We start from the raw sequence: 14450 nt of genomic DNA, 5'->3' as shown, positions 1-14450 counted from the left end.
TCAAATCTTCTTTTGGTATTTATAATGTTATCTTTATGAAGTCACTTTACTATATTTTCCCAACCAAAAAAAATGGAAATGGAGGGGAGGAACAAAATACATCACAGTGTTCTAACTCCACATGTCCTTGGCTCCCAGAACATGACAACTGGGGGTAAGGCTCTTCACACTTTTATTGGTATTAATGAAAGAAGAGAGCCACAGAATTCTAGATGTTCCTGGCCAGATATCTGATACCACCTTACCACCACAATCTGTTTTGGGGAAAACCCAGATGAATGTCTGCTCATGTCAATCACCCCAGGAAACAAACTCTCAGATTATTCCTCATCACCTTGATTTCTAACTTTACACAATATGTGTGAATGTGTGCACCTGCATAAATGAATATGTTATCTTGGATCTGGAGTGCAGATTAATTATAATCTTTTGTTTGTGATACTCAATTATCATTAGAGTGTGGTAAGACTTTGTTAAACTGGTTTAAACTTTATAATGAATAGACATAAATCATCTTCCATCCAATTGCCTTGACTGCCTTTAAGAGGTAACAAGTAACCACTACTCTGAATGTTCTGTTTATCACTCCCCTCAAATTTTATTTCATTTTGGCAAACTTTATTCCATTTTAACTTTTATTTCATTTTTAGTCTTTGGCAATTACTTTGTTCATCTAACATTGTGATATTAAGGCTTCATCCATGAATTTGTAAGAAGCTGTAGTTCACTCATTTTCACTGCTTCCATGTGTATCTTCTCCTCTACAAAATATCTTCATAATGCTAATTTTTCTTTTTTTTCTTTTTTCTTTGTTAGAGGTCTTTACATATTCTGGATGCAAATTCTTGTGTTGGACATATTCTAGTTGGACAACTGTTGCACATATCTCCCCCCTCCCTGCATCCTCTTTTCAATTTTAAAATACCTTTTGATGAACAGAAATTCTTACTTTAATATGACAAAATTTATTATCTTTTCTTTCATTGTTGGAGCTTTCTGTATCTTATCTAAAAAATCCTTACTTATCCCAAGCCAGAAATTTATTTATGCTAAACGAGAGATATTCACATATATTTTTCCTTCTTTTTTTCTCAAAATATGGAACGCTTCACGAATTTGCATGTCATCCCTGCGCAGGGGCCATGCTAATCTTCTCTGTATCGTTCCAATTTTAGTATATGTGCTGCTGAAGCGAGCACTATTTTTCCTTCTTTTCATTTCACATTTAAGTCCTTAAGTAGTCATCTCATAAGGATTTTTGTAAATGGTGTAGGGGCTTGATTTCATTTTTCCCCCAAACAGGTGACCAATTTGCAGCTCCAATTAATAAACAGCCCCTCACTTCTTCACCAACTTACAATGCCATCACTGTCATACATATATCAGAGTTCTATAAAAACAAGGAGGTATTTCTGGGTTCTTCATTCTGTTTCATTGGTAGTTATGCCTGCAGGAATCATACACTGTCCAAATAATATAGTATACCTTGATGTCTGTTAGGGCAAGTGCTTATGTCCCCAACTCCCACTGACTTCTTCAGTTATTCCTGAACCTTTAAGTTTCCATACAAATTTTATAACCAATTTCCCACCAGCAGTACTGGGGTACAACTGACAAATATAAATTGTATATACTTGAGGGACACATGTTTTAATACACATATATATTATGAAATTATCAAGCTATCAAGCTAATTAAAATATTAATCATCTCACAAGTTAGTTACTTCTTATGTATGTATTAGTATATGGTAAGAACATTTAAGATTCACTCTCTTAGGCCAGACATCTTGGCTCAAGCTTGTAATCCAAGTACTTTGGGATTACAAGGCAGGTGGATCACTCGAGGTCAGGATTTCAAGATTAGCCTGGCCAACAAGACAAAACACCGTCTCTACTAAAAATACAAAAATTAGCTGGGTGTGGTGGTGTGCACCTGTAATCCCAGCTACTTGGGAGGCTGAGGCAGGAGAATTGCTTGAGACTGGGAGGTGGAGATTGCAGTGAGCCAAGATTGCGTCACTGCACTACAGCCTGGGTGATAGAGCAAGACTCCATTTAAAAAAGAAAAAAAGATCCTCTCTCTTACAAAAGTTGTTCAAGTATACAATATAGTCTTATTAACTATAGTCAACTATAGTCATCATGCTGTACATTAGATCTCCAGAACTTATTCTCTCTCCATTAGCGATCCCTAATCTTTTTGGCACCAGGGACCAGTTTTGTGGAAGACGATTTTTCCACGAACATGGCTGGGGAATGGTTCAGGGATGTAACTGTTCACCTCAGATCATCAGGCATTAGATTCTCATAAGGAGCACACAACCTAGATCCTTCACATGCGAAGTTCATGATAGGGTTTATGCACCTATGAGAATCTAATGCTGCTGCTGATGTGACAGCAGGTGGAGCACATGTGGTAATGCTCACTTGCCTGCCACTCACCTCCTGCTGGGTGGCCCAGTTCCTAACAGGCCACGGACCGTTACTGGTCAGCAGCCACGGTTTGGAGACCCCTGTTCTATATAACCGAAACTTTGTACCCACTGACCCAACATTTCCCCATTTCCCCTGCCCCTCAGCAACCATACTTCTACTTTTTGCTTCTATGAGTTCAACCTGTTAAGATTGCAAAGATAAGTGAAATTGTGCAGTAGTATTTGTCTTTCTGTATCTAGCTTACTTCACTGAGAATAATGATCTCCAAATTTACCCATGCTGTTATAAATGTAAGGCTGGACAGTATTCCATTGTGTATATAAACCACATTTTCTTTATCCATTCATCTGCTAATGAACATTTAGGTTGGTTCCATATCTTGGCCACTGTGAATAATGCTAAAATGAACATAGGAGTGAATTTCAATTTCTCTGGATATATACTTAGAAATGGGATTGCGGGATCATGTAATTTTTCTATTATTACTTTTGGGGGAATCTCCATGCTGTTTTCCATGACTGTACCAATTTACATTCCCATCAACACTGTACAACAGTTCCCTTTTCTCCATGTCCTTACCAATACTTGTTAGTTACCTTGTGCCTTTTTGATAATAGCTATTCTAACAGGTATGAGATGACAGATTATTGCGGTTTTGATTTGCATTGCCCTGATGATTAGTGATGTTGAGCACCTTTTCAAATACCTGCTAGACATGTGTATGTCTTGTTTTGAGAAACGTCTATTCAGATCCTTTGTCCATTTTTTAAATTGGGTTGTTTTCTTGTTATCACATTGTCTGAGTTCCTTATATAGTCATGTGCGGCATAATGACATGTCAGTCAAGAACAAACTGCATATACAACAGTGGTCCCATAGACATTGTATTTTTTACTGTGCCTTTTCTATGTTTAAATATACAAATACCACTGTGTTACAATTGCCTGTTCAGTACACTAACATGCTGTACAGGTTTGTAGTCTAGAAGCAATAGGCTGTACCATATAGCCTAGATGTATTGTAGGCTATGCCATCTAGGGTTTGTGTGATTATACTCTATGATGTTTGAACAAAATCACTGAACGACACATTTCTCAGAAAGTATCCTCATTGTTAAGCCATACATGATGGTATTTTGGATATTAACCCCTTATCAGATATATGGTTTGCAAATATCTTCTCCCATTCCATAGACTGTCTCCTTTGCTGTACAAAAACTTTTTGGCTTGATGAAATCCCATTTGTACATTTTTTCTTTTGTTGCTTGTACTTTTGGGGTCATATCCAAAAAATTATTGTCCAGATCCAATGTCAAGAAACTTTTCCCCTGTGTTTTCTTCTAGTAGTTTTACAGTTTCAGGTCTCGTTTAAGTATTAAACATATTTTGAGTTCATTTTTGCAGATGGTATAAGGGTCCAGTTTCATTCTTTTGCATGTGGACATCCAGTTTTTCTGACACCATTTATTGAAGAAATTATCATTTCCCATTGCATGTTCTTGTCACTTTTGTTGAAGATCAATTGACTGTAAATGTGTGTATTTATTTCTGGGCTTTTTATTTTGCTCCATTGGTCTACATATCTGCTTTATGCTAACCATAATATTTTGATTTACTACAGCTTCACAGTATATTTTAAAATCGGAGAGTATGATGCCTCTAGCTTTGTTGTTGCTCAAGATTGCTTTGGCTATTCTGAGACTTTTTTAGTTCCATGTAAATTTTAAAATTGCTTTTTCTATTTCTGTGATAAATGTTATTGAAATTTTGACAGTGACTGCACTCAATCTGTAGATTGCTTTGGGCTGTATGGACATTTTAACAACATGAATTCTTCCCATGCACAAACACAGAATATCCTTCCATTTATTTGTATCTTATTTAATTTCTTTCATTAATGTTTTATAGTTTTCTGTGCACAGATTTTTCACCTCCTTGGTTAAATTTATTCCTAAATATTTTATTCTTTTGCTGCTACTGTAAATGAGATTTTCTTAATTTTTCAGATAGTTCATTATTAATGTATAGAAATGCAACTGATTTTTGTGTGTTGATTTTGTATCTTGGAATGTTACTAAATTCATTTATTTAGTAACATTCAGTTTATTTTACAGTTTCAAAAGCCTGTTAGAACTCTATTAGTTCTATCCATGAACATGGGCTATTGCTCCCTCTATTTAGTTCCTTTTTAATGACTTCCTGTAAAGTTTTATAAATTTCTGCATATAAGTCTTACAAATTTTATTCCACTTATTGTTTGATATTTTGTTTCTTTTGATATTGTAAATGATGTCCTTTAAATATACTTAACTATTTCAAATATAACTGATTTTGTATATTGTTCATATATTCAAGCACTGTAAGTAAACCTATTTTTTAAAAACTGTGGTAAAACATATACATAACATAAAATTAACCATTTTAACCATTTTTAAGAGTACATTTTAAGGATATTACCAACATCCATATCCAAAACTTTTTCATCTTCTCAAAATGAAACTCCATATCCATTAAACAATAACTCCCAAATCCATTTCTCCCTATCCCTGACAACCACCAATCTTGATTCTGTCTGTATGAATTTAATTACTCTAGGTACCTCATATAAGTGGAATTACAGGACTTATACAGTATTTGTTCTTTTGTATCTGGCATATTTCACTTAGCCTATTGTCTGAAGGTTTATCCATGGTGCACCATGTCTCAGAATTTCATTGCTTTTTAAGGCAGATGAATATTCCATTGTATGTATATACTACATTTTATCTATTCATTCATCCAATGATAGATGTTTGGGTTGTTTCTACCTTTTGACTACTGTGAATAATTCTGTTATAAACATTAAAACATATACAATAGCAATTGTATATTGAATAAAACAGTGAAATTGGGCATCCTTTTCCTTCATGTTAAAGAAAATGCTCCTAATTAATTTTCCCTATATAGAATGTTGTAGTCTTTTTGGTACCTTCCCTTTATCGATTAAAAACAAAACAAAACCATTGCAAATATTTCCAATTGTATCATCTTGAACTCATGGTCTATCCTCTGCAAAACTCCTAGCCTTAATCTTTTCTCCAAGTATTGCCTTTCTTTTCTTATAAACCTTGTAACATATGCCTGGAGGTAGGTCAGGTGTAATCTTTGCTCCTTGCTCTTCACAATTTCTTCCAGCTCATTATCTCACCCTGCTCCCTAAAATCCTCTAGCCTCTATTAAATTGAAAGTACTAGGATCAGTGTTGTCCAGTAGAACTTTGTGATGGTGAAAATCTATGCCTGTGCAGTCCAATATGATAGCCACTAGCCACATGTGACTACTGAGCACTTGCAATGTGGCTAGTATGATCAAAGAACTAAATTTTTAATTTTATTAAATTTTAATGATGTAAATTTAATAGCCACATGTGGCTAATGGCTACCATATTAAACAAGAGAACCCTAGATTACAACTGTCATTTACAGATCTACAAGTCATTCTTCCCCTGTATCTTGAAGATTTTAGTAGTTGGAGAAAAAAAAAAATTCATGAACCAAAATCATTCTTATCATAAATCTTGGTGATTGCCACCTTCATGGGGATAACACTCCCAATACTCTGGTTTCTCAGTTTCTTGACTTCTCCTGCTCCAATGATCTTATCTTTTATCACCCTCAGCTTGCACTCCCTTTCTCATTCTGAATCTAGTGATTATTTGACTCCACTGTGGCTTCCAATCCAGTGACCAGAATACCTTTTCACTGTTCATTATGTCCCTCCTTTTACTTGATTTAGTTTCCTCATCTGTCAATAAAACAACTCTTATATTTTCCCTCTTTCACCTCTTGTGCTACCCTTAACACCTCTGGTACAAAAGCCTCGAAAAATCCCAACTCTGGTTAAATGTAACTCTTGGCACTATTGAAAACTTATGCTGAATATCTGAACCTGGCTGGAAAATATATAACTCTGCTGACTGGTTTTACTTTTCATTCATGATAAAAAAAAAAAAGTCTCAAGCAGACGGATCCTTCATAAGGTCTATCAAACCTAGTATGTTTTCTTAACGCACTCTCACTTTCTCCAGGTGACCTTCATATCCTCTCCTCTTTCTGCAAACCTCCAACACCTCTCCCATATCACTCTCAACTAAAGACCTTGCTTTTTTATGTCTGAGGAAACAAAACAATCAGAAAAACTTCTCAGAATCCCACCACCAAATCTACCAACTTACCTGTATCTGTAACTAAATGCATTCCCTTTCCCAGCTGTTAAAATGGATATACTCTTACTGATACAATAGACTAGATCTAACTCCCTTTCATCTAAGCAAGCATATCAGTGGTGTAATCCCTCACTGTCTTGTCATTTTTTTCATTCTACTAGATTATTATCACCAGCATAAAACATATTGCCATTGATGCCATTTCTAAAACAAAACAAAATACCAGAAATCTTTGGTTTCACATTCCCTTCCAGGTACCGTATTTCTCTGCAACACCACGCTGTAGCCCTTTACAGTAAAATTCCTCAAAAGCATTCTCTATACTTGCTGTCCCACTTCTTCATCACCATTTTCTCAATTCCAGTCAGTTTTTCACCCTACCTCTCTACTGAAATCGCTCTTCCTGAAGTGACCAATCCTTTCCAATTGTCAGGTCATCTAAAACTTTGCACCTTATTCAAATTATTAGTAGCATTTGACAAAAGTGATGAATTTTTCTTGAAACGTTTCCTTTACTTCACTGTGAAAAACTGTGCCCTACCCAGAATTTCTTTTGTTGATTTCTCCTAATTTTTCCAATCTCTACTTGGGAATCCTGGAGGTTTCCAGGGATTTTCATCTATGCTCCCTCCTTAGGTGATCCCATCTAGCTTCAAATACTTTACGGTGATGATCATAAAAATCTCTCTCTAGCCCCAACCACTCCCTTAAACTTGTGTATCTAACTCTGACGTTACAGTTCACATGGATGTTTACTAGCCAACTCAAACACAGTATGTGTAAAATAGAACCCCAGCCCACAATGGTCCTTCTCTATACCTCTCTGAATATGAGTAAACAGCACCCTCATTATCTGATTCATGCCATCTCTTAGAAATCATTTCCTACCACCAGGTACCTTCCTAGCTTATTCTACTGTCAACACTGACCACTCTGCTATTTGAATGTAACTGGGTCTTTTTACTTGCTATTACCTCTACTTGGAATTCTCTTCTCCCAGATATCCAAATAATGGTTCCTTCAATTCCTTCAGGTCTCTACTGAATTCTCATTTATTAGATTCTCTTACATGATACATAACACAGTACTGTCCTGCCTGCCTTTCTGTTTTTCTTCAGAGCATTTATCACTATTTATATGTCATTTATTTATTTGCAATTTCTTTTTCCCCAGCAGAATGTTAGCTGTATGAGAATGAAACTTTGTCTAGACCATTCACTACTGTATGTCAAGCAATTACAGAGTACATAGCGCAGTATGAAATATTTTAAAATGTAATACAAACCATCAAAAGTTTTATTCAGATAAATAATGGAGCTGTTATCAAATAAAAATTATTATTTTCCATGCAAATACATAAGGGAGACAATGAAAATATCTTCAAGGAAAACAAAAATTAACTTCAGTCAAATGTATCTCATTAATAAACCAAATCATAAATAAGAGCACAGGACTGGGTGTAATGGTTCATGCCTGTAATCCCAATACTTTGTGAGGCTAAGGTGGGAGGATTGCTTGAGGTCAGGTGTTTGAAAACAGCTTGGAAAACAATCACTACAAAAACTTTTTTAAAAATTAGTTGGGCATGGTATCATGTGCCTGCAGTCCAGTTACTTGGAAGGCTGAGGCTGGAGGATCCTCTGAGCAAGGAGTGGGAGGCTGCAGTAAGCTATGATCGTGCTACTATACTCCAGCCTGAGCTCAAAAAATAAAAATAATTTTTTTTCACGATTAGAGTACAATTCTTTCCCCTGAAACTTTAAAGATAGAATTCATAACTGTTCTAATTCTTTTCCCTGAAACTTTAAAGACAGAATTCATAACTGTACATTTATAATCATTTCCATTCCTCCATGAAATTCAAATTTTAAGAAAAGACAATAAGGCCATAATTATTAAAAAGAATTTTTAAAGAAAACCCTTCACACCCAGGTGTTTCCATTAAAAAAAAAAAAAGAAATTTAAAAAGGATCATAAGTTTTTCCACACTAGTGTTTTTCCAATATAGAAATCTACGCTGGTTTTCACGAGAAACATCTGTCTCTTCAGATACCATAAAAAGCAAAAGCAGCACTTTAATTAAAAACATTTATATTTTAGTAATAAAAAATGTTTTAAAAAGTCAGTCATGATTTTACCACAGAATCTTAAAAACACATCGATCCTTTGTACAAAATGTAATAGATTCTAAACAAAATTATTGATCTTTAACATTAAATAGTATTGAATATAAACTTAATTGAATGTAAAATTTTACTTATATAAAATCTAAATGAAAAATACCTGAAAAGATTGAGTACAGTATTATGCCACTCAAATATGAAAATACACACATTTGCACAGGTCAAAATTCATACTCTGATCTTATATAAGTAATAGAACCAAATATGATTAACATAACAACATCAGCATGTGCAGCAATAGCTAATAATTCTATGTTAATCATCAGGTTTTCCATTGTTCCTAAGGAAAAAATCTAAGGTTTACTCATTAAAAAAAAATGAAAATTGTAATCAGTAAATTTTTTTCAAACTTATGATTTAGATACTCCTCAAACTTTTCAAAAGCATAATCTTCACGATTAAATGCATTTTTCTGTATTCATACCTTCCCATCAGCTGAATATTAAACACTATGTTGTTAAAGATACTGAAAGTGTTTCAACAAAAATGATTCTCTAAAGAGCAAAAACCAAGCACCAAACTGTACCCAAAAATTACCTTATACCAGTGTACTGCTTAAGGAGAAAAAATGTAGGTATCAAAGAATAGAGTACAAAGCCATTTACAAATCCTTATCTATTATTATTATATTAACCTTAATGATAATTATAAAGGAAATGAATACAGCTTTCCTTCTCACAGGAAGTCAAACCTTTCATTAAAGAATATTACTCACCGCCCATGTTTTAGTCAACCTGAAAATTGGGGCACTCTGTAAGCCAGAAACCACTGCCATAAGTGCATGAAGGTTATTCAGCTCATATAGTTTCTGAAGATTAAAAAAAAAATGGGGGAAAGGGATGAAAAAGAAACATGAATATAAGAAAAAATTAAGACTAACAAGTACAATCTTGGCACCTGATATAGCATTCCAGTATATATTACCTTCATTATTGAGATTTGTCTTTCAACTACCCACATTGTTTACACTAAGTTGTTCTGATGCACAACAGAACTTACATTTTCTACCCTGGCATTGTCCCCAAGCTCTGGGAATAAATCTACCTCTAAGTAACATATTAAGAAAACCAAGGTTATGTCTCACATTAAGTTTACATGGTATGATCATGAAACCTGGTTTGTAGTAAAGTCTCCCTTATTACTAAGCCTCTGCTTTATGTTTCAAGTTTCAAGAAAGGGTCAACATCCAGGATTCTTATTTGGTTTCCTATTCAGTACTCCCATTATTCCAGGGCAAGGGAGAAACCTGCCTTTCGCAGTCTTCCTCAATTTTCTGCTTCCTCCTACCCAAATCCCCAGATCCTTTTCTCATTGATGCTGAGACACTGATTTTACAGTCTGCATGCAAAAAACTCCTAACACTAGTTTCCAGCAATTTGCCATGAGATCTGCATGACATTTATCGCTAATTTCCCAGATTTTTAAATACTACCTGATGCTTACATCCCACAAATCCTGTCTAAAAACCAGTCATTTTACAACTGTCCTAATCCTACTCCCAGGTAAGCTCCAGGTCTAGAAAATGCTATGGATAGAACATTTAATTGAAAACTCAAAGAAAACAAATAAAAACAAAATAAATCAGTAACACAAAACATAATATAAACCTTTACACAAGGTTATAATAACCTAATTGGGAAACCATTCAACAAATGTATTTCAAGCATTTATTATACTAGGCACCATATTAGACTGCATATACAAAAATGAAAAAAACCTATCAAGAAGCTTCAGTCTAGTGAGACAGATATGAAAACAAACAAATACAAATCATATTTGCATATTTCTAGAATAAAGTTATATATAGGGTTTTACAAATGTACAGAGTAATTAGCCCCTAACTTTGTCTATCTATGGTGAGGGTTCCAATAAGAGACCCTCATTGCATAAAGCAGAAACAATGAAGGACTCATAGCCTGAGTATACGAGCAGGATAGAAGTAATCCTCACCCACCATCAAGAGACTGCAAGGCAACAATGCCTGTTGTGAACCACGGTGCTAATGGAAGAAGGAAGGGGTCTTATGAAAGTTTGTAGCCCAAATAACTACTTCATAGTAAGAATAAACAAAGGCTGAGTGTGGTGACCCACACCTATAATCCTAGCACTTTGGGAGGCTGAGGTTGGTGGATTGCTTGAGCCCAGGAGTTCAAGACCAGCCTGGGCAACATAGCAAAACCTTGTCTCTACAAAAAAAAAAAAAAAAAAAAATACAAAAATTAACCAGGCATGGTGGCATGTGCCTGTAGTCCCAGCTACTTGGGAGGCTGGGAGATGGGAGGACTGCTTGAGACCAGGAGACAGAGGTTGTGGTGAGCCACGATTACACCACTGCACTATACAGCCTGGGCAACCCAGCAAGACCCTGTCTCAAAAAAAAAGAAAAGAAATAATAAACAAATAGAAACAACAAAAACCTCATGCCGAACTTGTAGCTTCTGCCTAAGATGTAGAACAGCATGAGAAATCATTGTTCTAGCCATAACAGCAAGAAAACAAAACAGATAAACTTAGAAAGAAAACCATTTTATTAAAGACACTGGAGAGTTGTGGACACAAATAAATTCCACCATTAAAAAAAACAACAACAAAACCCAGCCTTTAAACAGCTTTTCCCCCTGAGGGCATTTGCTTAATCTCTATAAGGCTAGGCAAAGATGAAGCCTCCAATGGCCAGATTTTGCTAAAGTAAGAAGAAACCAGTGTTTTTACAACCCTGTGGGCTGATACAACAGACTAGAATCTGTAGGAGTCTCAAACCTAGAGTTGGTTCTTGTGTCCACTGATCCACTCCTAATAGAACTTTCTTTACTGTGTGTCAGTGCTGGAGGCTGACGGCTAGGTTAGAAAGCAGAGAGATCTCTGGGACTGAAATAACAGGGTCCTGCGAGAGGAAGCGGCCTGTACCATACAAAGTACAGATTTTGCCCTGAGTCATTTGTAATCAGAGGTGATTTGAAACTAACTAAAGCTAAAACTCAACCCTATCCACCTCAATTCCTAATTGGATCAGAAAAATTAGCTTCTCTCTTTAATTTTTTTTTTTGGAGACATGGTCTATTGCCCAGGCTGCAGTGCAGTGTCCTGATCTCAGCTCACTGCAACCTCCACCTCCGGGTTCAAGCAATTCTCCTGCCTCAGCCTCCTGAGCAGCTGGGACTACAGGTGTGTACCACCTCGACTGGCTAATTTTTGTATTTTTAGTAGATACGGGGTTTCACTATGTTGGCCAGGTTGGTCTTGAACTCCTGACCTCAGGTGATCTGCCTGCTTTGGCTTCCCAGAGTACTAGGATTACATGCCTGGCCAGAAAAATCAGCTTCTCATTCTTGTTCCCTCACAGAGGATTGGTCTTAAGCACCCTGGGAGAAGAGAATCTTTACTCCAGTCTCTACCATTCTTTAAAAAACAATGTTTAAAGGTAGAAAAGTCAGAAAGGAAGAAGAGAAATCTGCCTTTATTTTTAGATGACACGATTGCATATATAGCACCAAACAATTAGAAAATGAGATGGAAAAACATTTACAGTAACATCAGAACACTGGCCATCTAGAAATAAAGATATGCAAGAGTGATTCACTGAAAATAAAGCATTGCTGAGAGAAATTAAAGAAAACTTAAACAGAGATATACCATGCTTATGGATTTAAAGTCTTAATATTGCCATCAATTCTTCCCGAAGTGATCTATAAATTCAATAAAACCTCAATCAAAAATGCAAGCAGGCCATCTTGCAGAAATTGACAAGCTAATTCTAAAATTTCTATAGACATAAAATGGAGATAGCACAGCCAAGACAATCTTGAAGAAGAAAAAAATACTAGAACATTATCAGATTTCAAAGCTTACTGTAAAGCTACAGTAATTAAGACAAAGAGATACTGGAATAAGAAGAGACAAATAAATCAATGGAACAGAACTATATCTACACATACATATTTGACCAAGTAATTTTCAACCAAAATGTCAAAGCAGTTAAACACAGAAAGGAATGGATATAACAATTAGATATTCTTTTTCTTTTTATTTCTTTTTTTTTTTTTTTTGAGACAGAGTTTCGCTCTTGTTGCCCAGGCTGGAGTGCAATGGCGCGATCTCGGCTCATCGCAACCTCCGCCTCCTGGGTTCAGGCAATTCTCCTGCCTCAGCCTCCTGAGTAGCTGGGATTACAGGCACGCGCCACCATGCCCAGCTAATTTTTTGTATTTTTAGTAGAGACGGGGTTTCACCATGTTGACCAGGATGGTCTCGATCTCTTGACCTCGTGATCCACCCGCCTCGGCCTCCCTAAGTGCTGGGATTACAGGCGTGAGCCACCGCACCTGGCCTTTTTTTTTTTTTTTTTTTTTTTTTTGAGACGGAGTCTCGCTCTGTCACCCAGGCTAGAGTACAGTGGCATGATCTCGGCTTACCACAACCTCCACCTCCCGGGTTCAAGCGATTCTCCTGCCTCAGCCTCTCAAGTAGCTGAGATTACAGGACTGTGCCACCACGTCCAGCTAATTTTTGTATTTTTTAGTAGAGATGGGGTTTCACCATGTTGGCCAGGCTGGTCTTGAACACCTGACGTCAGGTGATTCACCTGCCTTGGCCTTTCAAAGTGCTAGGATTACAGGTGTGAGTCACTGCGCCCAGCCTAGATATTCTTATGAGGAAAAAAAAAAATGAACCTTGACTCCTACACCTTCCACCATACACAAAAATCAATTTGGTCAGACGAGGTGGCTCACGCCTGTAATCCTAGCACTTTGGGAGGCTACAGTGTGTGGATCACCTGAGGTCAAGAGATCGAGACCAGCCTGGCCAATATGGTGGAACCCCATCTCTACCAAAAATACAAAAATTAACTGGGCGTGGTGGTGCACATCTGTAATCCCAGCTACTTGGAGGCTGACGCAGGACAATAGCTATAGCCTGAACCTAGGAGGCAGAGGTTGCAGTGAGCTGAGACTGCACCACTGAACTCCAGCCTGGCTGACAAGAGAGAAACTCCATCTCAAAAAAAAAAAAAAAAAAAAATTAATTCAGGATGGATCACTTCAAACTATAATACTTCTAGGAGTGATCAAAGAAAAATTCTTTATGATCCTAGATTAGGCAAAGATTTATTAAACATGACACAAAAAACACCACAAAGATAAAAATAATAAATTGGGCTTCATCAAAATTGAACACTTCTGTTCACTAACCAAAAGACAACATTAAGAAAATAAAAAGGCAAGCCACAGACTGGGGAAAAAAATACGTATTTCTGAAAAGGGTTTGTATTCAGAATACATTAAAAAAATCCCTACAACTTGATAAGACAAACAATCCTATTAAAAATATAGGCAAAAGATTCGAAAGGATAATATCACAAAACAAAATATCCAAATGATCTACGTACACATGAAAAGATACTCAACCATCACTATCATCAGAGAAATATAAATTACAACCACAATAAGATACAACTACACACCCAAAAGAATGGCCAAAATTAAAAAAAAAAATTAAACATCAAGTACTGGCAAGATGCGTGGAGTAACTAGAAGACTCTTATTGCTAACTAAAATTTAAAGTGGTAAAACCAACAGGGTTATGTCGGAAAATAAGAATATTTGGCAGTTTCTACTGAAGTTAAAAC

The 14450-nt window shown here is 36.1% G+C and overlaps 1 protein-coding gene and 1 non-coding gene across 6 annotated transcripts in view; both read right to left on the bottom strand.

The window, feature by feature from the left end:
* Positions 1-14450, bottom strand: part of RALGPS2 (Ral GEF with PH domain and SH3 binding motif 2) — a 170418-nt gene that overhangs the window by 83986 nt on the left and 71982 nt on the right. For all 5 annotated transcript variants that reach the window (XM_064370634.1, XM_064370636.1, XM_012444543.3 and 2 more), the window contains exon 7: positions 9540-9632. In XM_064370634.1, coding sequence (XP_064226704.1) covers positions 9540-9632 — 93 coding nt within the window. The remainder of the gene's footprint in view (positions 1-9539; positions 9633-14450) is intronic.
* Positions 1093-1199, bottom strand: LOC135272330 (U6 spliceosomal RNA). Its single transcript, XR_010340491.1, has one exon. It is a non-coding gene; the product is annotated as a U6 spliceosomal RNA (small nuclear RNA).

This window comes from Aotus nancymaae, unplaced genomic scaffold (assembly GCF_030222135.1).
Source record: "Aotus nancymaae isolate 86718 unplaced genomic scaffold, 86718_ANA_hifiasm-v0.15.2.pri h1tg000108l, whole genome shotgun sequence".
NCBI lineage: Eukaryota > Metazoa > Chordata > Mammalia > Primates > Aotidae > Aotus > Aotus nancymaae.
The sequence above is the reverse complement of the archived record's forward strand: the minus strand, read 5'-3'. Positions and strand labels throughout refer to the sequence as shown.